The sequence below is a fragment of the Peromyscus maniculatus genome, chromosome 22 (genome assembly GCF_049852395.1).
Source record: "Peromyscus maniculatus bairdii isolate BWxNUB_F1_BW_parent chromosome 22, HU_Pman_BW_mat_3.1, whole genome shotgun sequence".
In the NCBI taxonomy this organism is placed as follows: Eukaryota; Metazoa; Chordata; class Mammalia; order Rodentia; family Cricetidae; genus Peromyscus; species Peromyscus maniculatus.
In genome coordinates this window covers 39,376,144-39,400,940 of record NC_134873.1, presented here as the reverse complement: position 1 = coordinate 39,400,940, position 24,797 = coordinate 39,376,144, and the positions used below count along the sequence as shown (strand labels likewise).

At 45.2% G+C, this 24,797-nt stretch overlaps 1 protein-coding gene across 2 annotated transcripts in view; it reads right to left on the bottom strand.

Annotated features, from left to right (window-relative positions):
• Babam2 (BRISC and BRCA1 A complex member 2) overlaps nucleotides 1–24,797 on the bottom strand; it is a 380,906-nt gene that overhangs the window by 53,160 nt on the left and 302,949 nt on the right. For both annotated transcript variants that reach the window (XM_006984821.4, XM_076559269.1), the window contains 2 exons: nucleotides 24,156–24,226; nucleotides 21,022–21,104 (listed from right to left, as the gene is read on the bottom strand). In XM_006984821.4, coding sequence (XP_006984883.1) covers nucleotides 21,022–21,104; nucleotides 24,156–24,226 — 154 coding nt within the window. The remainder of the gene's footprint in view (nucleotides 1–21,021; nucleotides 21,105–24,155; nucleotides 24,227–24,797) is intronic.

Below are 24,797 nucleotides of genomic sequence, written 5' to 3'. Positions count from 1 at the left end.
TTTGAGTTTGGACACTCAGCACTTTGCTTAAACCCAGTTCCGCACTTATCATCTGTGGCATCTCAGACACGCCACTAAGCTCTGCTTTCTACCTTTTGAGTTGTAAAATGGCAATTATGATTTTTATCTTGCAGTGTTTCATAAGTGACAGCTATTAGTGTGATTTAGAATACAGTGAAGACTCATTCTCCTCCACGGGAGCAGAAGACAATGTCAACAGACTGAAGGAACCCAATGGCATGCAGGTGAACAGCAGGTCAGCTCTTGGTTCAGACTAAGGTCCTTCTGGCTTATGTACAGGACAACCCTCTCCAGAGCATAAAGACCACAGAGTGTGCACACAGCTGCTGCTGCCACAATAAAACCTTTGCCCTGAATATGGCCATTTTTTTTTTTTATAAAAGAGACAATTTAAATATTCTTGAGTGGTGAGACAATGATTTTCTGAGGTGGGGATCATTTTTTATTCGTGTACCAAATAAACTACCTGGCCCAACTATTCAATAAAATAATTCCGAGCTGAGTTATAATAGTAAACTTTACAGTTTTTCAATATAGTTAATGAAAAATAACAAGCATGCTTAAAAAAAAAAAAACCAAGGCTATCCCCTCTAGTATTTATAACATAAAGAGTTAGCCTAGTGTTATTATTGTCGTTAGTCAAATATTACTGGAGCCTCTGAAACTGATCTTTGCAGTAAAAGAAAAGAAAAATCCCAACTATCTGGGAATCATTTTTATTGAAGAGCCTGGGTTTATTTCCACTCTCTCCACAGCTCATATTCATATCTGTGGCCTCCCTTTTATGGGCCCTGGAGCTATAAATCTGAAAAGACAGATAAGGTAGGAACTTGTTAAACAAAATCCCCACCAAAATGACAAACACTCAAACAGGAGTGGCCTGCCTTTATCTCGTCACCACCCAGCTATGACCGGGTCTGTTTTCCTTTTACAAAGGATCTGCTGTCCGTACAGCAGCCAGCATTACACCCGGGAGACCAAGAGTCACTCCTCAGCTAGGTATTCCCCAAAGGACTGGTACTGTATGTTCCAGAGTGAACTTGCTGAGCTGACTCTCTGGGTTGCCATAAAAATCCCTTGATTTTTATCTCTGGTTAGACAGATTGGGCCTTTTGATAACCTCGGTCCATTGCCCTGGAAATGTGGGTACGCATCCATATGCTGACTCATTATGGGTACAGAGAGCACAGAATCCCTCGCAGAGGGTGGAGACTTGAAGACAAGGGAAGGTGGAGGAGAGCAGAGGAGAAGAGAGGAAGGTAAACGCAGAGCTGTTCTGGATAGATTATTTACGAGGAGTTTGCTAGCAGCCAGAGAAGCAATAGGCTGGGCTGGCAGCGTGTTCAGTGGTGGGTCCTTTAGGCCTTCCATTTGAGGAGAAAAGAGATGTGATGTGTTTATGAAGCGGTCTGGCCTGCCGGAAGCTGGGCGTGCAACCTCTGATGACGGCTCTAGAGCAATGACTTCTGTTTGGGATTAGGGCGGGCTTTGGTCTGCTGTGGATGGCATCTCTGCAGGTACAGGACTTTGAGTCAGGATCACAATAACATATGGAGCCCAAGATGGCCTTGAACTAAAGGTTCCTCTGCTCCAGACTCCCAAGTGCTGGAATTGCATGCATGTGCCAACATGCCTGGCCAAGATCCTTTTAAATAGATGATATTTACTAAACTTAGATTATGTAAAGTCTGCCTTTCGTCAGAAGGAGCTGTGATACAGTTTTTGCAGGATTTCTCTGCAGGGAAATAATCTCCACAGTAGGTGTAAAGGTACTACATGTTGAGCTCCCAGTGACAACTGAGTCAATAGATAAATCTTGTTTTTATGTGAACTGCAAGACAACTACCATGCCAGGTGAGATTATGGTCTAGGCACTGGGGCGGATAAACAAAACAGAGATCACCATTTGTGATATTTGGTAGACTGAGCCCAAAGGGAGTCACTTCAAGAGCATTATGAAGCCTTATGTGGCAGTGCATGGCTGTCATTCCAGCATTTGAGAAGCTGACGCAGAAGGGTCAAGAGTGGAAGTCAACCTTGGCTATATGGCAAGCTGGAGCCCAGCCTTGGCTGCAAGATACTTGGTCTCAACAAAAATAAAAATCGAAACAGAAGGCTAGAGAGGTAGTCAATGGTTAAGAGTCCTCTTACAGAGGACCGGAGTTATACCCTCTTGTGGCCTCCAAGGGTACCCCTAAACATGTGTCTACGTTCTTGTGCAAGCTCATACATGCAAGTGTACACACACACACACACACACACACACACACACACACACACACACACACACACAGAGAGAGAGAGAGAGAGAGAGAGAGAGAGAGAGACAAAGAGAGACAGAGAGAGACAGAGACACACACAGAGAGACCAAACCAAATAAATAAGCATTAGAAAAATCAATGAATAAGAATCACCTTTCAAATGATGAATCAGCCCTATTTTGCACTCTTACAGCTAATACAGATGTATTTTTATCATGACTAATTATAGTGTTACATTCACTGTTAAAATTTACTATACAGGCTCTGGAAGATAGCTCAAACAGTAAACTGTTGGCCATGTAAGCCTGAGGACCTGAATTCAAATCCCATTTAAGAAGGTGGGTGTGGTGACCTGTGCCTGTAACCCCAGCACTGGGGAGACAGAGACAGGAGGAACTCGAGCCGGAGGTTCAGGTTTGGTGAGAGATTGTCTCAAAAACATAAGGTGGACTGCAAGTGAGGAAGGCAGCTGGTATTATCTCTGGCTCCCACGTGAATGTGTACACATGTATGTGCACACACACATGTACAAGAACATGGACACAAAAATTGAATTTGCAATGTACAAGGAATGTGTGTAACACATATTAAGTTCTAAAACATGCTAAAAGCATAGATTCCGAGGTTGGAGATTGCCCCAGTGTCTCAGAACACTTGCTACTCCTGCAGGGGGCCTTCTGGGTTTGGGTCCTAGAGTCCATATGGCAGCTAACAATCATCCACAAAACCCGGTTCAGGAGATCCAGCTCCCTCTTCTGGCTTTCTTGGGCAGCGGGCATATATTTCATGGCGCATAGACATACACACAAAGCACTCACGCACATACAATAAAATAAATAAATCCTTTCAAAAACACATGATGGGACATACCATTAATCCCAGCACTCAGGAGGCAGAGGCCAGCCTGGTCTACTTAGTGAGTTCTAGGCTAGCTAGAGCTACACAGTGATACCCTGTTTCATAAAACAAACAACAACAACAACAACAGAAATCAAGAATACCACCCCCAGTCTGTCTGAAATGGCTCTCTCTGAGAACAAATACACTTCTGGCCTCTCCCAAATATAGTCTATCTTAAAATGAATGCCTGTAGTCACTCTTTCCTTGTTAAAAATATGGCTTCAATGAAGAATTATGTATCCCTGGGTTTGACCGTTTTTTTTTACTTTTTTTAATATGAAAATTCCATTATACTGCACGTCTCTTGTAACTTGCTTTTTTTTTTTTTTTTTTTTTTTTTGGTTTTTCGAGACAGGGTTTCTCTGTGTAGCTTTGCGCCTTTCCTGGGACTCACTTGGTAGTCCAGGCTGGCCTCGAACTCAGAGATCCGCCTGGCTGTACCTCCCAAGTGCTGGGATTAATTTAATTAATTCATTAATGAATTAATTAATGGCGTGCACCACCACCGCCTGGCGTAACTTGCTTTTTAACACTAGGATTCTAAGATTTCATCACCGTGGTGTGTAAATTGCCACTTTCACAATTAATCACCACTGTTTCTCCATTCCCAACACCCATTCCCTCCAGCGAACACTGGGTTTCTCACGATTCTTCCGGACCATGTGCTCACCAGCATCTTTCCTTGGCTCCCTAGGCACAGTCAGGGACACTTGTCAGTTTCTTTGTTGTTTTATGAGTTAGGAACTCATACAGATCAGGCAGGCCTTGAACTCTGGATCTTCCTGCCTCAACCTCCTAAGTACCAGGATCATAAGCTCATTCCACCACGCCCAGCTGGCCCAGCCTCCTTGCAGTGAGGTGGAGCTCCGTACCTGAACTGTGGCTGGGGGACTGTGTGGAAGGGAGGAGGGAACTCCCTGACCCGATTCCTCTAATGCCCTATATCCTGCCTGAAGCAGAGGGCCAAGTTGGGGGTGTGGGAGGCTGCAGGGAATGGGGGATCCTCCAGGCAGGTAACTGGGGGAAGGCGCTGCCTCATGCATTCATGGAGAGGGAGCCGTGAGGATAAAATGGCATGGGGTGGGGAACAGTGGAGTTCTGTCTGTTGACTGTGTCTCCATCAATGTCCTGCTTGTTGATATTGTCCTACAGTTATTCAAGATATTCCTATTGGGAGAAATGGGCAAAGAAGCAGTGCTCTCAAAAAGTTCACAAACTATGAATAATTGTATGATAAATACAGAGATGTGAAAATTAAAACCATCCCAGCACCAATCAGTGCATCCTTAGGTAATTTGTGACTTAAGAAACAACATTGGTATCTCTCAAATATCAAAGTTAAATCTGCATTGTTTCAAAGGACTTTGCAGTTGTTAAATCAAACTTGAGGGACTAGTAAAACAGCTCAATCTGTAGCGCTTGGCATTCAAGCTTGAGGATCTGAGTATCCACCAAGAAAGATGGGTGTGGTATCCATTTATAACCCCAACCCTCAAAAGGCAGATACAGATAGATCCCTGGGGCTTGCTGGCCAGTTACCCTAGCCTTACTAGTGAGCTCCAGATCAAAGAGAAACCTTGTCTCCAAAACAGGTGAACAGAATCTACTGAGAACTCATGGCTGAGCTTGTCCTCTGGTCTTTACACTCATGCACACATGTACTTATGTACCCTTCCTCCATTACCCAGAGGGGGGGACCCCCCCCCAAATCAAACTTGAAAAGCTGAAATCAAGAAGCCATTCTCTCCAACAGGCTAGTTTTCTATAGTCCCTCTTAAGGATGGCTACACGGAATGGTACTGGAGTAAACTCTCTTTCAACACTGGGGTGTATGGTCTCTTTGTAGCATGAATCTTAAAAGTTCTTATTAATAAAATCAAACCCGAGGCCAGTAATTGGGGTCCATGCTGGTAGATCAGAGAGACAGAGCAAACCACAGCTATCTCACCTCGCCACTTCCTCAGCTGGTCCTGTTTCCTCAGACTGGAAGCTTCTGTGTCTTCATCCAGAATGAATCTCAGCTGAACTGTGTTGCTCCAAAGCCTGAAAGCTTAACCAGCCAAATGCTTAACCAGCCAAAATGCTTCTAGTTTCTGGTCCTCATGCCTTATATATCTTTCTACTTTCTACCACCACTCCCTGGGATTAAACACTGGCTTTCTGGGATTAAAGGCGTGTCATCATGCTTGGCTATTTCCAATGTGGCCTTGAACTCACAGAGATCCAGAGGGATTTCTATCTCTGGAATGCTAGGATTAAAGGCGTGTGCTATCACTGACTAACTAGTGGCTTGTCTGTTCTCTGACCCCAGGTAAGTTTATTAAGGTACACAATATTTCGGTGAACACAATACCACCACATCTCTTTCTGTTTATTCTCCATGGAGTCTACTGAGCCTGGAGTCTTGGGCTGATCACCTCCCAGAAGGAGCTTTTTGAAGTCCTGTATCCCTTTGGTGAGAGGCCAACTGAGCATGTGCCATCTGGTAAACACAGTGGTAAGTACCGTGCCACCAAAAGTTCTACCTTCTCATCAGTGGGCTGTGGCAGAGCACAGAACGGAGGGTTTTGGGTTCCTCTGTTCTTCAAACACAAAACAAAGCCCTTGGAATTTGGAGAGGCTTGTGTTGAGAACAAAACTCTGAGCTCTCCATCAAACATGAGCTTAAGGATATATTCTGCGAATTCTTTTAATGTCTGCCACAGGACACAGTTTATAAGCTGTGCGAGGTTTCTAAGCATACATCCAAATAAAAATAAGGACTATTAGCATAGCCAGAGATTAAAAGGACAACATTCATTGAGAAGGCCACACAGAATCTGAGCATGGCAGCCTACTTATGAGTACTTCTAGAAGAGGGCTGTCATCATCACCCTAACTTTTCAGTGTTCATTCAGCAAGGCCAGCTTAATGCCTAAATGTCCATGGAGTCAAATTCTACTCCCTCTTGGGGTACGTATATAAGACAGCAACATCAGCCTCCACATCGCATTTGAAAGACTAGCTGTAACGATAGATGAACTAAACTTGGAGCTTTCCTGAGAAACAGCTGAGAAGAGATGGTGCTTTCAATGACAGCCAGCCAGGGGGTTAGTGTTGTATACAGTGAAGGTGTTTGCTCCTTGGCCCAACCACACTTGATAGATTCTTTTAACAGTTATCTTTCCTAGGCTCACCTTTATGCAAAGTTTGCTGATCAAGAGCAGGTACTACTGTTTCCCTAGAGACCAGAAAGCCTTAGTCCACCTTTTCAACATTAGGAGAGTTCTAAAGGCCCACAGCACAAAGGGACATCCTCATAGCTGGAGAACCAGAGGGATAGCTGGAGAATCCCAAAGCACCCCATTTTCAGGAAGAAACAAGAAGTTAGGATCCCTGCCCACCATGCCCACTGAGGTGGAGATTCACACACCCAGCTGGGGCCTCGAACTGCTGCAGAAGAGGCAGTGGAGTACTGTGGTCGCCATCCTCTCTGAAATCATGGCAACCCCCTCCCCCAGAAAATGATATTTCCTTAGGCATATTAGGGAAAATGGGTGAGCCGGTGAGGCCACTGACTGCGCTCGAGCTATTTCCATGACTGCCCAAGAAAGGAAGCCTTGGTGAAGCGCGGGGAACAGGCGATCTGCAAGCAGGTCTTGGTGTACATGCTATTTCCTGCAACGGCAGGCCAAAGGACTAGCGGATGCTTCCACTTCCTCTTCCCGCGGAGTGGGGAAAGTAACCTAACCTCAGGGGCTGCTGAGAAAATGGTACTGAGTGACAGGTGTAGAACTCTCCGCACAGTGCCGTGTACAGAGTGACACTCAGCAAACGGTACTCTGTCACCTCTCCCAGTAACCTCCGGGTGGGATGTACTGGGTGGAGAAAACACTGGCTGGCACTCAGGAAACGCTGCTTCATTTTCAGGTTGTGGCTTTCAGTTGTTTCAGTTTTTTTTTAAAGTTATGGCAAAGTGCAATAAACTTCAGCTTTTCAGCCAGCGGCGTGAAGTGTGTTTACACTGCTGTCCGACCATGATCACTATCCAACTCCAGAATGGTTTCCATCACTGCCATTCCATATTATAAATACAGCTTCCCGCTGGCCCGGATCCTGGCAACCGCTGCTTGTCTTTCCGTCCCTATGAATCTGACAACTCATCGAGGTGGAGTCACACTGCATTTGTCCTGTGTGAGATGAACTGTGTGTGGACATCTCCTCACACTCCTATTGGAGGGCAAAGTATTACACTTAACCAGAGGTCATTCTTAGTCCAGAAGTCTCTCCCCAAAATGCTTTAGTACATCCTAAGTTAGAGCACCTCAAGAATTCAAACCACTTTGAGAGAAAAAGCATGTGACACTGTTTTATGAATTCCAGCTAGAGAGAAGATGGCTCAGTAATTAAGAGCACTGGCTGCTCTTCCAGAGGTCCCAGGTTCAATTCCCAGGACCCACATAGCAGCTCACAGCTATCTGTAACTCCAGTTCCAGGGGATCCAACACCCTCACACAGATATAAATGCAGGCAAAACACTAATGTACATGAGAAAAAAAAAAAAAGAATAGTGCGTTCCAAACCAGTTCCCATCAATACAAAGTCAGAGGACAGACAAATCCATAGATCAAGCCAAATAGTGCAGATCCATCTGGACTGGGGAAGACCAGGGGTTCCTGGCTTGGAATGGACACGGTTCCATGTGAATGTTGGCCCCTTCTTTCTTCATCTGGATGCCCACAGGCTCTTAATTAAGTACAGTATCTCCCGATCTGGCCTCTTCATCTCCAGTCTACTCCTCTGGACAAAACCTTGCTTTAACTGATGGCATCTGCTGCCTAGATGCCTAAAGAAGCAGCCTGGAAATGCCTTCATTCTTTCGGTTTAGATACGCATGTGTGAGGAGGCCAGATAGCAGCATCATTAAGTGTCTCCCTAATCATTCCCCATCTTATCTTTTGAGACAGGACCTCTTACTGAATCCAGAGCTCACCAACTGGCTAAACTGGTCGGCCCCTGAGCTTCAGAGATCTGCCCTGTCCATCCCTCCCCCACACTCACGAGGCTCACTGACATATTTGACTGTACCTAGCTTTTTATGGAGGTGCTGAGGATCCAAACTCCGGTTTTCATGTTTGCACAATCCACCCTTGACCAGCTGAGTCATGTCCCCAGCCCAGAAACATTGTTATACCCTTACATACATCTTCTACACAGAGCCAACCACCGAGCTGTACTTGTGAAAGATTTCTTGAAATCTTTTTCTCCCCTTCCACCCTTGGTAAAGATTGCTCTGGTGCAGATTTCATCATCATCGGCTGGACTACCTTCTCAGGCCTGTTGCTTTTCATTCCACACCATCTTCTACAATACCAGACTAATCTAATTGTTAAAAGCAAATACATTCCTCTTCCTACCGAGCCCTCTTCCTTGTCTTCTTGGGATAAAGTCAAACATTAGACTGGTATGCAGTCCTGTCTGTGTTCTGGCCTCTGATGACCTTTTCAGTGGAATCTCTCACCACTCCCTGGGATCCACCAGACACTTGAGAAACTGGAGTCACTTACAGTTCTTCACAAACACTTGGCCATTTCTTCTCTCGGTATCTTTGTTTACGCTAATCTTTCGGCCTAAAGTGTTCTTCCAATTTTCCTGCTCTGGTAAGTTGGGTGTCCCCACCCTGTGTTCCCATAATACCTGCTCCCATAATACCCAGCATGACACTTTAAAGACTCTCTCATTGTTAGGCTGTATTTGTTTGGCTTTTGAGACTGAGTCTCTTTGTACACTTGTGATTCTTGTCCCTGGGCCTCCCAAGTGTGGGCATCACAGGTGTGCACTACCACATCTGTGTGGCTTTATGTTCATATGCTCCAAGAATGTGAGCCATTTCAGAGAAGATACCAAACACGCTGGCAGTCTGTGTCTCCACAGTGCATGAACCACAAGCAGGACAAATATGCAATGTGCAGACCCCTGTGAGGGTCAGGTCTGGGGCCTTGGGGAAGGAGATGCAGACCCCTGTGAGGGTCAGGTCTGGGGCCTCGGGGAAGGAGGTACAGAACTCTGTGAGGGTCAGGTCTGGGGCCTTGGGGAAGGAGGTGCAGACCCCTGTGTGGGTCAGGTCTGGGGCCTCGGGGAAGGAGGTGCAGACCCCTGTGTGGGTCAGGTCTGGGGCCTTGGGGAAGGAGGTGCAGACCTCTGTGTGGGTCAGGTCTGGGGCCTCGGGGAAGGAGGAAGAAAGGGAGGGGACGGGGAAGTCATGAAAGAAAAGTAGGCACACAGGAAGGAAAAAGAGACTGTTTCTCTCAGTCTGTCTCAGTGCTGGAGCTGAACTCAGATCCTCTACATAGTAGGTAAGCACTCTGACCGATATCCCCAGGTCTATATTTCTTGATAACATTATTATATATATACATGAAAATCCTAAGGAATCTATTAAAGGTCAAGAGAAAAACAACAGTCCTCCCCCAGAGCTCATATTATTTAGAATAAGCTAACCTGGAACTCACTGTGTAGCCCAGGCTGACCTTAAACTCAATTCTCTTGCTTCAGCCTCCCGAGTGCCTGGATTAAAGCTGTACAGCACCATGCCTCACTTTGTAGTTCTATATATTAACAATGAACGGTGAGAAAGTGAAAATTTAAAAACTCCACTCAGAATGGTTAAAAACGTACTTAGGAATTAGTTTAACAAAAAAAAGAAAAGTGCAGGTCTTGTATATTGAAAACTATGAAACACTGCTATGGGAAATTGAAAACAACTAAAATAAATAGAAATGTAAACCACGTCCATGAACTTATTATAAAACTTAGTATTTCTAAGATAGTGATTCTCTTCCAAAGAGAAATGAATTCAACAGCATTTCAGTCACGTTTATTGTGCAGAAACCAACACATTTATTCTAAGATGAGCATGAATGGAAAGGCGAAGGATGTACACAGTCTAAATAATTCTGAAGACAGAAATATAAAGTTGCCAGGAGTGGTGGCACACATCTGTAACAATCCCAGGAGTCTGGAGGCAGAGACAGGAGGCCTGTAAGCCGGCACTATACAGGGAGACCTTGTCTTCAAAATAAACAGGGGCTGGAGAGGTGACTCAGTGGTTAAGAGCACGTGATGCTCGGGCAGAGGGCCCCAGCTGGATTGCCAGTATCCATGGTGGTGGCTTAAAACTACCTGTAACTTCAGCTCTAAAAAATCTGAAACCCTCTTCTTGCCTCTGTGGGCACTTGTTCTCATGTGCCCCACATACCTACACAGAGTTGCACAGACACACACACACATACACACACACACACGTAATTAAAGCAAAAATAAAGCTAGATAAATAAATGACTGACGTTACTTGCTCTCAAGGCTTACTATCAAGTGAGGACAGGAGCACACAGATCACTGGGCTAGACCAGATCTGTATTTACATTTGCTCATGGGACCAAATACAGGACAGGAAGCAGCTTAAGGGAGAAGGATGGATTTTGGGTCACATTTGAGTCCATTATGCCAGGGAAGGAATGGCGGCTGGTCCATGAGGTCTCTTGTTTAGATCTGTGCAGACCAGAGCAGCGAGGGGAGAGCTGCTGATTGGCTGGCTTTCTCCTTGGTTCTTATTCAGTCCAAGACCACACGCAATGGGATGTACTATACTGTCTACAGTCTGCAGGAAACTCTCCTCTCTCTGTTATTTGTTTCTTGAATTGTCCCCACAGATACACCCAAAGATGTGGCTCCCTGGTGTCCTAGGAAGTTCTTGATGTATTCAGGTTGAGAGTCAGAGGTCAACCACCACCTACGGTCCAATGCTGTCTTTACAAAGATGCTAAAGCAATTCAGTGGGGGAAATTTACTCTTGTCAACAGATGTTTCTGAAACAGTGGTATTGAATATGAAGAAACTAGAACTGTGTCCCTCATCTCACACCATACATAAAACTGAAGCAGAATACAGACCTACATTTATGAATTAAAACAACTTAATTATGGTGGGGTCCCCGCCTACCCTCTTGCTACTCAAAGCCACGCCAGGAGCAGTCTGGACCTCACAGAGAGACTGTCTCAAAAAGAAAATTAATTAATTAAATTTAGAAAGTTTTCAATTGGATTAGGCAAGACTTTCTTAAGCAGACTGCAAAAAATATTCTCTCTATAAAATTAAGGCATGATAAAAAGAGATCTCATAAAAATTGTAAACTTAGTTTTTGGAAAGATGCAGCTAAACAAAACAGTTTTGTTAAAGTTTACATTACACACTGCTGACAAGGGATGCTATCCATGTTTATAAAGAATTCTTACGTCAGGCTAGGGAGAAGGCACCATGGTGCAGCATTTGCCCAATAGGCTTGAGGCTTTGTGCTTGGTTCCTAGGACGGGGTGGGGGACACACAACTCAAAAAACTGAAAAATAAGGTATTACCATGCCAATTAAAAACCGAGGAAAGATTTCAACGGATACTTCCCACTTCATGAATGAACTTATTGGGACGGTTGGCACACAAAGCTGTTCAACAGCACTAGACAGTAGGGAACGCAAACTAAAAATCACAGGACAGTGTCACATGCCCTACTGTGGCTAAAACTGAAGACCGAGAGTAGCCAAAGCGGGAAGGGATGTGGAAGAACACAAACACTCACATACTATTAGGAAGATGATAGAGTTACACCCTTTAAAACAGAATGGTGGTGGATTACTGAGTTAAACATACACTTACTGGATGACTCAGCATCCCTACTCCCAGAGTTAACCAAACAGAACTAAAAGTGTATGTCAAAACAAAGACTTTCCCTTGAATTATATGCAAGGAGCACTGTTCTTAATCACCGGATATTGCAAAGAAACAAGACTCGTTATCTGGGGTGGAATAGTACTCAGTAACAAACAAGAATGAAACACCGATCCACAGTACAGACGTCAAAAACACACTACCTAACGGAAAACCAATACAACATTACATCCTGCATGGGTCCATTATGAAGCAAATGTTATAATTCTATAGTAACTGCTGACCTACATGCTCTCTAACTGCTAAGAATTCTATTCAAAACCGGCACAAAGATTACTGGCTCATATTCTAAACAAGGTAATCAAAAACTCTCTGGATGGTCAGGTACTCTCTAGATGGTCATGTAAGATTTTGCCTCTTTTATGGGTGAGGTGATGTTCTTGACAGTTTCTTATCTAAGCTTATTAACCACACTTTGAAAAGGAAAATGGATAGTGATGTCTATTACTTAGGGCCACAGCTCTTCTTCACTGATGCTTCTGAGATTCAGGGACCCTGACTGTTTTGGACCCTGATCTGAACAAGCTAAATGTAACAATAATACGTTTGAGGGGTTGGAAAGATGGTTCAGTGGTTAAGAGTAACTACTCATCTCTCCAGAGAACCTGGATTCAATTCTTAGCACTTACATCAGGCAGCTTAAAACTTCAGGAACTCCAGTTTCAGGGGATCCAACACCTTCTGAACTCTGTGGTCACCGGCATGCATACAGTGCACATAAACGCATGTGGGCACATGTGTGTGCCCACAAAAATCCACCTTTCTAAAAAGAAAGTATGCTTGGGACAAACAGGGAAGCTGAAAGGCAGACTGGGAATTTTCTGGCATTAAAGAATTAGATATAAGAGTGTGTGGTGCATACACTGTCTTTAAAAATCACGACTGTGAGAGACACACACACAGACACATATGAAAGTTTTTATAGGTGAAAAGAGAGGTTTTACACTTGCTTCAAAATAGTCCAGAAAATTCTAAAAGCAAATTGAGACAGAGCCTCACTAAGTCACTGTCCAGGTTGGCCTTGAACATACTCTGTCCTGGATCCTTGGTATGTACTGTGGATCTTTCCTGCTTCAGACCCTCAAAGTAGCTGGACTATAAGTTGATACCACTAGGGCTGGCAGTGTTTTTTTTTTTTTTAATTTGTGATCACATGTATATTGCCGAGGTGGGGGTAGGGTACGTGCACATGAGGAGGTTAGAGGAAAACCTTTGGGAATCAGTTCTTTCCTTCCACCGTGTGGCAATCAAATTCAGGTGGTCAGGCTTGGTGGCAAAGGACCTTTTTATCTGCTGAGCCATCTTACTGGGGCAATGTTCTTGTTTGTAAAGAGTCATGGGCACTCACGGTAGATCTAGCACACAGAACTGTTTGCATTGTACTTAGTTAATAAAACAATGGTGAGTGTGTAAAGGGGCATGCACTTTGCTACGGTTTAACTCCTCTTGTCCGGGACCAGGAGGACTCCCACATCCACATCACCTCCCGGGCTTGGACGGGCACTGGATCTTACAACCCCCTTGGGACTCTGTATGAGAAACCATCATTAGCCACGGTAACTGTCTAAGCCGAGTTTCTGATACTCTGTGGCTTGTTAATTCTCTCACCAAACCATGCACTTTGTTCTTTTAGTGGTCAGAGTGAATTTTTATCTCAAGCTTGCGCATTTATGTCCCCGTGGAAGAGATTATAGCTGGACAACCTGCCACCATTAAGGAGCAACTCTGGCTTCATGCTGGATGCCTTCAGCTGTGAGTGTCCACTCTGCAGAGGTCCACGCACGTTCTTCACGGAGGAGAGGAAGCGGCCACTTGCAGGGCTTGACACTGACATTCTGCTCCTGCTGCTGGGACTTCCAGGTTTGCCATGAAATTCTGAAGGGGCTCGAAAGTTGTCACACATCCCTGGGGACACTGCCAGTGGATTATCTGGAGCTGTGTCATAATGTAGTCAGGGCTCGGTTTTGAGACAGAAATCCTAGCTGTCTCAGAACCTTGCATGCCACAGTTTTGTCTTTTGCTCCTCAGGGTAAACTAGTAATTGCCCATAGAAGGGTGCTGGGAGGCAGAAGAATCGTAAGATATGCAAAGTTCTGTTCAGTGTCTGGGGCACAATGTCCCTGGAGTTTCTGTCAACAATGATGACTATTAATTACCGCCAACAGCTGCAGCTTTGCACCAAAAAAAAATGCCTCTACGTCACCAATGTAGGTAGTGCTTAATGTTAACTATACAACCAGACCAATACTGCAAGGGACCCCCCTGTAAGAGGCTTTCCTTCTTCCACTGAGTAGGAGGCCGTCTTTGGTTACAATTTGTTAATTAGAAAGCAGCTGAGTACAGTCTGAAGTCAAAAATCACTGAGACTTTTCAGGAACTTTCATCAGAACAACTCACTTTCGAAATTACTTTATTCCAGTAATTACCATGGAGGAGAATTGTACCATGGGCACAAGAGGGTAAAGAGAAAAAGGGCCACGGCATTGACTGTGGGTCTGATCCAAGCTCCCTCCCCACTAGATAGCCCCTTCGGTCTCTGAGAAAGGCGTCATGTATGTCCGAGGACTCGCAACAAAGAGAATATGGCCAAGGAAGACTCATGAATGAAAATTTCAGCCTAGTGTCAGAAGGGGCAAATAGGCTTTGAAAGTGAACTCTAAAGACGACAGAAGTTTCGGTTTGAGTCAAACTATTGACGGTGGTTGCTAAAGGGCCAGAACTCTGAGCCAAGAACCTTCTGAGGAAGGCATGTGGTATGTCTAATTGAAAGATGAAGACGGCCTGGGCCCACCATCAGCTTCACAGAACACCTGGGTAAAAATGAATCACAATGTCTGAAGTACTGAAAGGACCCAGGAGTTCTCCTGATTAAAACAAGGAGACATTAGAGAGATTTCTGTTGCTGGTCTCCACATTCTTTATCATTTTGAACAATAGAAGGAACAGTTCCACTTCTTACTAATAATCAACTAGTTCCTGTTGCTCTGATAGTTATAGATACTAAAAATGATTATAGTAAACAAAGAATCTCTCCGATAAGAGGTAAACATGACAATCCTACAATAAAACTATGGTTTATGAGTTTTTGTTCAAAGCCATTTCTAATACACACCACTGTGGTTCCTAGCTTCAGTCATCTTACCAATTCTGATTTATTCAAATATATTCATTAACATACATGAAACAAATATCCTTTTTTTGGATACAAAAAAAGAAACTCATTTCTGAGAAACATCACAGTTTGGAGTTTACTGAACTACCTGGTAGCCAACTTTTTTTGCTGCCTGTCAGGTTATGCCACAGGCACACCGTTTCTGCAGCAAGGGCGGACAGCACTGTGCTCAGGGCAAAGTGGCCACCGAGAGGATGGCTTGACTCTCAGTGGTCGGTGACAGTGTGACCCCATCCAAGTAACTTCCTGGCTTATCCTAGGAATCATGCAGCTTGACATAATCAGAGCTTGGAAGGGGCATCTGCAGCAATTACAAGCCTCTGGCTCTCCCTAACCATTTTCAAAAGCTCTCTTGATTTCTAAGCTATTGGCCTCCGTTAAGGAAAGAATTGTCTCAATGAGTAGCAGAATTAGTGTGAAGTTGCCAATTTTCTCTGGCTTCATAAATATTAAGCACTGCTAGAGAATGAACCCTTTGAAAAACAATATGACTGACTTCTGTTGTTAATATAAGCTTTGGAGCCACAGAAGAAAGAAGAATGGATGTATGGGTGGGAAATACAGACACACGGAGAAGACAGCTGATGAACCTTATCATTAAGAAGGGAGGGAGGGAGGAAGGAATCAGAGCAAGAAATTCATCATTCCATAGACCCAATGAACCCGCTACCTACCTGCATCCCCCACCACAATTGCAGGGGAGTCAGAGCAGCCCAAGTCCCATGAGAGGACACAACCATGTCCAAGAGGACCCTGGCTCTTCGCTTTCACAATGAGACCGGTATAGCAACCACAGACATTGACAATGTTGTACTTACAGTTACCATTTATGCCACACGGGACAATTACTAGCACGAACAATGTGGGGGTAGCAAAGCCGCCACATCCTACTAGCATTCAGTCATTATTAACCTAAGTAGACTGTGTCAAGCCAAAGATGCGCATGAAAACCTTGACAGCAAACTACTAAGAAAGTATCTAAGCAACAGCAACCACAAAAAGAAGCCCCAAATGTATCCCCCATTGTGCCCCAGCCTAGAGGTTCAAGTTCTTGGCTGCCTGGGGGCTTCTGCAGAATCTCCTTTCCCAGAACGCTTTTTCCTTGGCTTTTCAATGGTCTGCCCACTAAGGTCTTGGGTGAAATGTCACCTCTAGGAGAGATCATTCTAACCATACTGAAACACTGCTTCTGAGGACCCAACTTTGTGCCATCACAGTACTGGTGCCCATCTGAAATGGATGCACTCATAGGAGCCTGACAAGCATTGCTTTATTTTCTACATCACTGACATACCAAAGGTGAGTCAGAATACTGTGGTAAATAAAGCAGCATACAGTTGTGTTTCACCTTTACCTGATTTTATCAGCTAGGCTGGGGCTGGCACACTGCCCCTGAAAACGGTCAAATGGTAAAGACTTTAGGCCTTGTAGACCGTGTACCATCTCCAATGCACACTCTTTCCCTTCTCTCTTTTTCTTCCTAACAACCTTTTGAAGACATGGGCACTCTTCATGGTTTATCCACTACATGGAAACAGGCTGTGGCCTGTAGGCTATAGCATTCTATTTATGTATTTCTTTCTTTTTTTTTTTTTTTGATTTTTCGAGACAGGGTTTCTCTGTGTAGCTTTGCGTCTTTCCTGGGACTCACTCGGTAGCCCAGGCTGGCCTTGAACTCACAGAGATCCGCCTGCCTCTGCCTCCCGAGTGCTGGGATTAAAGGCGTGCACCACCACCGCCCGGCATATTTCTTTTCTTTTTTTTTTAGGTATAAGTGCTCTGTCTGCATGCATGCCAGAGAGGGCTTCAGATCTCATTACAGATGGTTGTGAGCCACACCATGTGGTTGCTGGGAATTGAACTCAGAACCCTTGGAAGAGCAGCAAGTGTTCTTAACCACTGAGCTGTTTCTCCAGCCTGGCTATAGCATTCTAACTCCTCTGCTATAGTACTATGTGCACCCTAAGATCAAGCCTGAGTTATTTACTTCTATCCCAAGAATACCTACCATAGTACTGAACACAGAGAAAATGCAAGCATAGCTAACCTTATGAACTATGGAGAAAGAAGAGAGCCTGGCGGTGGTGGCGCACGCCTTTAATCCCAGCACTCGGGAGGCAGAGCCAGGCGGATCCCTGTGAGTTCGAGGCCAGCCTGGGCTACAGAGTAAGTTCCAGGAAAGGCGCAAAGCTACACAGAGAAATCCTGTCTCGGGGGAAAAAAAAAAAAAAAGAAGAGAAAAATGGACAGATTGGGGCTGACAGGCATCTATCTACCTGGGAGATACAGCACATTGTGCAGGCCAGATCAACAGGGGTTTATAGATACCAGGGAAAGACAGCTTGTCACGGTCATGGGTTCCACCCGCTTCTGCCTTCAGGTCCTGGATCTTAACTCTGCCACCATGGGCCACGCGCTGGTGCTTGCTGCTGCCTGGGGCCCATGAAGAGGGGAAGTCGATTCTTGAGGGCTGCTCGTGCTCTGGGCCATCGGCGGGCCTTGCTCTACAGCTCTCCTCTCTCAACATCAGCATTCTGACACACTGCTGGCTTATGGGTATCATCTACCTCCAGAGGTAAGAATCACCTGGCAGACACGGATGGACCTGCCCAACCACTTTAAGAACTTCCCAAACAGTGGCCAGGAAACCTCGCTAACGATTTCTGGAAGGAGGAAGCAGTTTCTCCTGATGCGGTGTGACTCCGGACACTGATCAAGGAGGAAGGGAGGAAGGAGCGAGGGGCTAGGATGCTGCACAGCCGTCCTCAGAAGGACAAGAATACCAGGGTGCTGCCGCACTGCCTGGGGAGCCAGGAATGTGGAGAGCGTCTCTTCCAAAGGCATTCCTGCAACAGCCTGAGGTCAGCACCCTCTGGGGCAGGAGAGAGGTGCCTTTCCTCTGGCACCCCCAAGTTAGCACCGGCAGCCGCCCCACTGGCATTGGCTTGCTGGGCTGGGAGAACGCAAGGACGCAGAGTCGGGCAGAGATGCCAGCTCCTGTCCTGCCAGGGCTTCAACCTCAGTGAAGCTGTGGAGCCGCCCACGGGAGGCCGGCTCTATCTGGAGGCACTTCCTTCCTCCTCGTTCACATGTTGAGATCCCAGAATAATTCACTGCAGTGTTCTTTGTCAAGTCCCTGCTACCCCATAGTCACCCCCCCCCATCTTTATAGAAGAAAAAGAGGAACAAATGGTCCCCTGGGCGTTGTAACCAAGCAAGCAGATGCTTCCAAAGGAAGGTAAGTGTCAGATGCGCAACCGTATGACTGAGGAAAACACATTATCTAACTAAGCTCCACTGTGCTGCAGCAGGTCCGATGTCTTAGATAAGAAGGAGGCAAAAGGATGCAAATGATGTGCTTAAAAGCAGGCTGTGAGTTAGGGGTGGAGCAGGGGACAGCATCCAAGGCCCTTCATTTACAGACTGTCCTTATCTGCCAGAAGAGCCAACAGTATGTGGGCCGTGACACTGAGGGACAAGGAGCGAACAGCCTGGGGAGGAAAGGAATGGCAGTTTGGGGGAACACTTTGGAAAAAGCCAACGAAACCCCAGGTTTTAATGCAGCCATTCCAAGGAGTGCCTGAGGAGTCCGTTTCTGAAGAAGGCAGTTCACAACTACGGGGAAATGTGGAGGGGACACAATTTTGGATGTCCTACTCGGCAAAGCTAAGATAGGTGGAGAAGGAGTCATAAGAAATACTGGGTACACAATGTCAGGGAGACGATATTCTGCAGGAAATTCAAAAGCAGGAGTAATTACTCCGAATACTGAAGGTACTGACGGAGTTGGCAGGAGCCACATGCAAGTGTTCTCTTAGACTGAATATCACTGCAAGCGATGATTTCCCCCCAGTAACCAGGGCTTGACATGGGTTGTCTCTCTAGGAGTCCTGTGCTGGATGTCTGGTTCCCCAGGGTGCAGAATCTTTGAGGTCAGGCCTACAGAAGTGTGGCTGAGCACTAAGTTCGGTGTTGGGAGGGATTAGTACCATTCTCATGGGAATGAACCATTTTGAAGCTAAGTCAAGCAGGCTCTTTTTCTATTTTGCTGCCATATTGTGACCCAGCCAAGGGGCCTGGAATAAATCTCAAGACTCTGGACTTGTGAAAGTATGAGTTATACAAACCACTTTTCTTTACAAAGTACCTAGCCTCGGGCATATTGTTAGAGCAACAGAAAGCAGACTAATACATGCCATTTTTGAGTTGCATCCTGAGAAAAAGATTAGGACTGAAGAATGTTAAGAATGCATTTTTTCCTTTGTGTCTGATATGGTTTATCAGCTACTGAAAAAAAAAAACCATGACTAGGAAACAGGAGTAAGTTTCCAGAAAAAGATTTGCACTGTTAGGACACTACAAGATGAAGGAGCTGTTGAAGGTATTCCTTCAATCTACCACTGGGTTGTCTGTCCTCAGTCACTCTGGCGGCATCTGACAACCACTGCTACCACCACCACTGGAGGCGAGGTGCAGACTCCCGTGGATGAGTTAGGCTGGGGCAATCCCATCAGGCAATGCTTCCAAGTCAACTGAAGCGGCAATTGGGATCTGGGTATCAGGGAAGAAAAGTAGTACTTTTGAGGCTTCCTTTCCCAGTGTACTTTCTACTGTGGGCTAAATTCCATTCGGTGATGCTTCCCCTCCACCACGCACATCCAAAAAAACCAAAGCAGAAGGAAGCTTGACCTAGTGATTTGAACAAGGTGTAGTTGGAAGCACTCCCAAGCTGGAGCTCTCTCTTTCCAATTCTGTTTATCTGCACGCATAATTAATACCAAAAAATGCCTTTCCAGATTTAATACTTGAAAAAAAAAAAAGCCCTAATGTAGAATGAGCTCCCACACAGGAGCACAGTGTGAAGCACCATGCAGGCTGGGATGGCTGGGTAGCACTGAGAAGGAAGAAGATCCACTCTCAAATGCATAGCCTGCTCTCCAGTCTCTGTGAGGGGTGTCAGCAGCAGACTTGACGGGGAGGCTTTCTTCCCATCTTACGGACAGTTAGGGGCTTTAAAAACCCCAAGGTCAGTATCTGCACACTGTCTGACACTATAGCTATCCAGGGCCGAGGAATCCCTTCCTAACGTGGTCTAATGAGAGATAAGGAAGCGCCGCCTCTGAACGAAGCCAGCCCAACCCCTTTGCTTTTGTCCTACGTCAGGCTGGAAAAGCTGGAACTCCTTGGTCACTGACTTTAGCAGAAATATTATACACCAGGAACAGAGGGCTTAGCTGAATGCAGCCTAAACCTGATGCCACAGGCCACTGGCCCCTCTACAGCAAAGAAATACGATGTAAACCACCCAGAGGAGAAAGCTGGGCCAGTGGTCACTGACCCACTAATGGCCGATTACGTAACAATCATTTACATGTGACCTCCATGTGGAAAGCCACCAAGAAGGGCTGACGGGGGGGGGGGAACAGGGGGGACCTCGCAGAACCCTCTCCTTTACATTCTACGTCACTGTTATTAGCCAGCGTCAAAGACTTCCACTCACCAATGACCCGAAGATCAAAGCAAGACCGCTTGCAGGAACCCTAGAAGTTTGGAGATGTGACCCTGACCGGGTATGTGTTTTGTGACATTCTGTACTCCGTCATTTTCTGTTGTGAGAGGCTGCCCTGGGACACATGGACGTTAGGACGTTTAGCTGGTCACTGAGCCCCTCATCCACTTGTGACAGTAATCAACGTTTTCAGACACTATCAGATGTCTTCTGTGGGGAAACATCACGCAAGTGGCAAGAAATAATGGTTTTTTTGGATAAAATTTCTTGTTATGACCTCAATATAAATATACACATGTTCAAACAGAAAGGGCCACGTCGGAACACCAAAGGCTCTCACCCTGATTATTACAGTAGAATATCTCTAAGCAGATACACATAGCAAAAGTATACTCACTGTGTACAAGGAAACAGAAATCCTTCCACATCAGCAGCAGAGTAAGTTTTGTGAAGCCTTCCGCGTCGTATTCCACGACACCTCTAAGTAAGAAAACACACACACAAGCCCTCATGAAAATAAGGTTCAACAGCAACAGGACTAAGTTGAGACTATTTAAAAGGCAACTGAACCACAGATAGACGTAAGCCATGCGTGCGTCATCGAGGAGGGACTAGGGTTTGGAATGAGAGTACTGAGGTTCGGGTCACAACCTTGCCAACTGCTACAGCTCATGACCCCACTCAAATCTCTTAACCTGTGGAGACTTAACTTCCTCATCCAGCAGGAAATTATGCTATGGGTAACATTTTAAGAGTATTGTGAAAAAACAATGAAGATAAACCACAAAATGGAAACATCAGTCATCAGTTAGGAGTAAAGAGACAATCTAAGAAACCAGTCAGCTGGGCATGATGTCTCGTGCCTTTTATCCCAGCACTTAGGAGGCAGGGGCAGGTGGACCTTTGGATCTCTGTGAGTTCAAGGCCAGCTTGGTCTGCATCCCTAGTTCCAGGATGGCCTACAAGGTAAGACCCTGTCTCAAAATGAAACAAAATTTAAAATGAAACCAGGTCACAAATGACATTGCAATACCAAATGTCACCTGACTACCTGGAGAGTAAGCTTAAGTCTCACTTTACCCAGGGACTAAACAGAGGCGACACTGACAATCTAATTTGGGATTGTACTGGAATTTTTGCATTGGTACCCTGGCTTCTGTCTTCCCAACAAAGCAGCAGCGTCAGCGGGCAAGTTCTAATGGGGTGTCAAGGGACAACCGCTCCTGACTTGCTGAGGGGGCTGACAGAACCTAGTAGGTTCCCCTCATCCATTTCCCACAAGAATGGAGTGGTAAAGGATGTTGTCACCAAAGTATGACAACACTAAGCATGTACTGGGGACAGGAAAGTACTCATTCACACAAGGGAGTCTCTGAAGTCTCTGAAGAGATCCTTTTTCCCCGACTGATTAATGATAATGATGATTCCCAGTTTAACATTGGGACATTCTGGGAAACATACAGGAACTAGGATCCTGAGGACCAGGTGACTTGCTCAAGGATGGCGTGTCTATCATTCAGATCTGACTTAAGCCAACAATGCTGCCTTATGAATGGACAATTAACCCAATATTGTAACCATGGGGTCTGAACTCGTTAGCCCCCATACCTCATAGGCAAAAACAAAGTAGAATGCCTTTTGTGCCTAAGCATATAACATGGTAATACAATGGTAATCATCTGTAATTTAGTAACTACATACAGGTAATACTATATTATTACACTGTGCATAATAAAATATGCAAAGTGTTTATTAAAAAGAATGACATTGAGAAGCAAATATAAATTCTTTTTCCTATTTTTCTTATACCCCAATGGATGTGTGTAACCTTTGGGGTGTGCACATCCCATTCTGAAGATGACTGAACTAGTTTCTTCATTTTCAATCACATATGCTAAAGATAATCTACTCAAAATTTAGAGCAATAATGTCTATTACCACTATTGTATAAAAAGTGCTCTTTCAAAATGTTCATCAGTAAAGCTGGAAGTAATTTTAGCTATGAAAGACTTATGTGAAAGACAGCCATGTTGCTTAGTATTGACACTTTATTTAGGATAATGAAAAATGCCATAATAGTTAATGAGAGAATTGCTCGGCAGTGTTCCAGGAGTCAGATTTTGCTCATAACTGTGCTATGATGTGAATGCTTTACTCTTAGTTTCTCTGCTCTTACTTGTTTACTGGGTAAGCCATTTTTATTTACTTATTTGAAATGGAAAATTTGTGTTTCTGTTTATGTCTTTTGCTTATTTTCCAGTCATTTCTGAACTAAGAAGCAGAGTCCTGAAGTCTCCAGCACAAACACTGGGCAGGGGCTCCGCCTTCCGAGGCTGTGAAGGAGACACAGTGGCACCCCGACTGTGCTGAGCCCCAGGGAAGCTTCTAGGGCCCCTGACAGTATTTAGAAGAAACAGGGCTGCAGACGGCATCGCTCCTGGCACCCAGAGGGAAGGGCAAATGCACAGGGCAGCAGTGGGAAGAGCCAGCCCATGCTTGGCGAGCGGTCAGATGCTCCCCACCCGCCTCCTGGGCCATCTTCTCACCCCTCTGCAGTATAAGTCATCACCTTTAGGTGTAACATCAGGTGCCCTTCCCGAATCTGTGAGGCACTAAGGGTGGTAGGGTCCTGTCAGGAGAACCAGATCCTAGGGAGATACAATTCCTGCCTTGCTGGCCCCTCTTCTAGTGAAACTTCATTGGATCACTAAACTTCCAAGTCTCAGGGCTACCTGCGATAAAATGTGCTTATCAAGTGCCTGAACGAACCATCCTTGATGTCCATCACCAGCTGAATGGACAACCAAAATGTGGTACACACAGACAATGGATTTCATTCTTCTTTATGGCACTTGTAGGAAAATGGACAGAAAAGGAAATCATTATGTTCAGCGAAATAAAGCAGACTCGGAAAAGACAAATACCACAAGTTTCCTCACATATGTGGAATCTACTTTCAAATACGTGTGTGTAGGTCATGAAAGTAGAAAGAACAGCCTAAGAAGGGAGGAGCAGATGAGGAAGGCTAGGGTACTGGAATCCATGAGACAGGGAAGTAAAAGGGAGACTATTTGGGAGGAAGAAGGGTCAGCAAGAGACCCAGGGGACATGGGGAGGGTATTTAGAGGAAGGATAAGAACAAAGGAGAATGACATGTGTATGGAAAATGCCAGAATGAAACCCATTACGTACAGGCTAACTTAACAATTCATTTTAAAAAAGCATAAAAAAAAGGCCCTGTTGGTCACCTCCAGACAACTAGAAGACAATGGGGGTGAAGGTGCAGTACAAGCCCCCCAAAACAGGCTTCCCACCCACGATGGCTGCAGAGACCACCGAGATGGCTGTGTTTGGCAGAGGCATACTGATGTTCGGAACACACTTGGTTCTATTGTTTGCTAAAGGATGCTAAAAGCTAAGGCAGCCCAGCAGCCTTAGGGTGAGCACCAAAGCCAGAAGGTCACAGAGAAGGCCCCACACGTGAGAGCCAAGTGCACTGCTGGCACATGGTGTAGACAAGGCAGAACTTACGTGCCAAAGTGACTGAGGAAGGCAGCGATGTACTCTCTTCTTTTGTGATATCCTTGAATCACATACTGTACCTGGAACGGGAACCCAAGGCCGAGAATTAGTGCAGAAAGATTGGAAATGCTCTATTATAGAAACCTGGAAAGATCGGGAGAAGCAGAAGGAACAGGGAAACGAACACTCACATTCCCACCCTATATTCAACAACGGTGGGTATTTTGCCTAGCTGCTTCCTCCAGCCGTCTACCTACCTATCTATCAACCTATCAATCAATCTGGCTGAAACATTTCAAAGGAAATTAGAGACATCCTGACGGTTCACCCCAAATACTTCATTTAATATGCAACTCCAAAAGAATCAGACATTCTCCCTAGGAAGCCATAAATACAGTTGTCACACCCACCAGGTTTAATGAGCATTCTGATGTCATCTGCTACCCTGTCCATGTTCAGCTTTTCTTCATGGCCTCTAAAACATTGTTCCCCAAACTGTATAATTCAGGATTGGATAGGCTGTTTATATTTTTAAAATATTTTAATCACATAATAACAGCATGTATATCTTTGTGTGTGTGTGTGTGTGTGTGTGTGTGTGTGTGTGTGTGTGTGTCCACACAAAGAGGCATAAATGGTATTGCCTTTCAA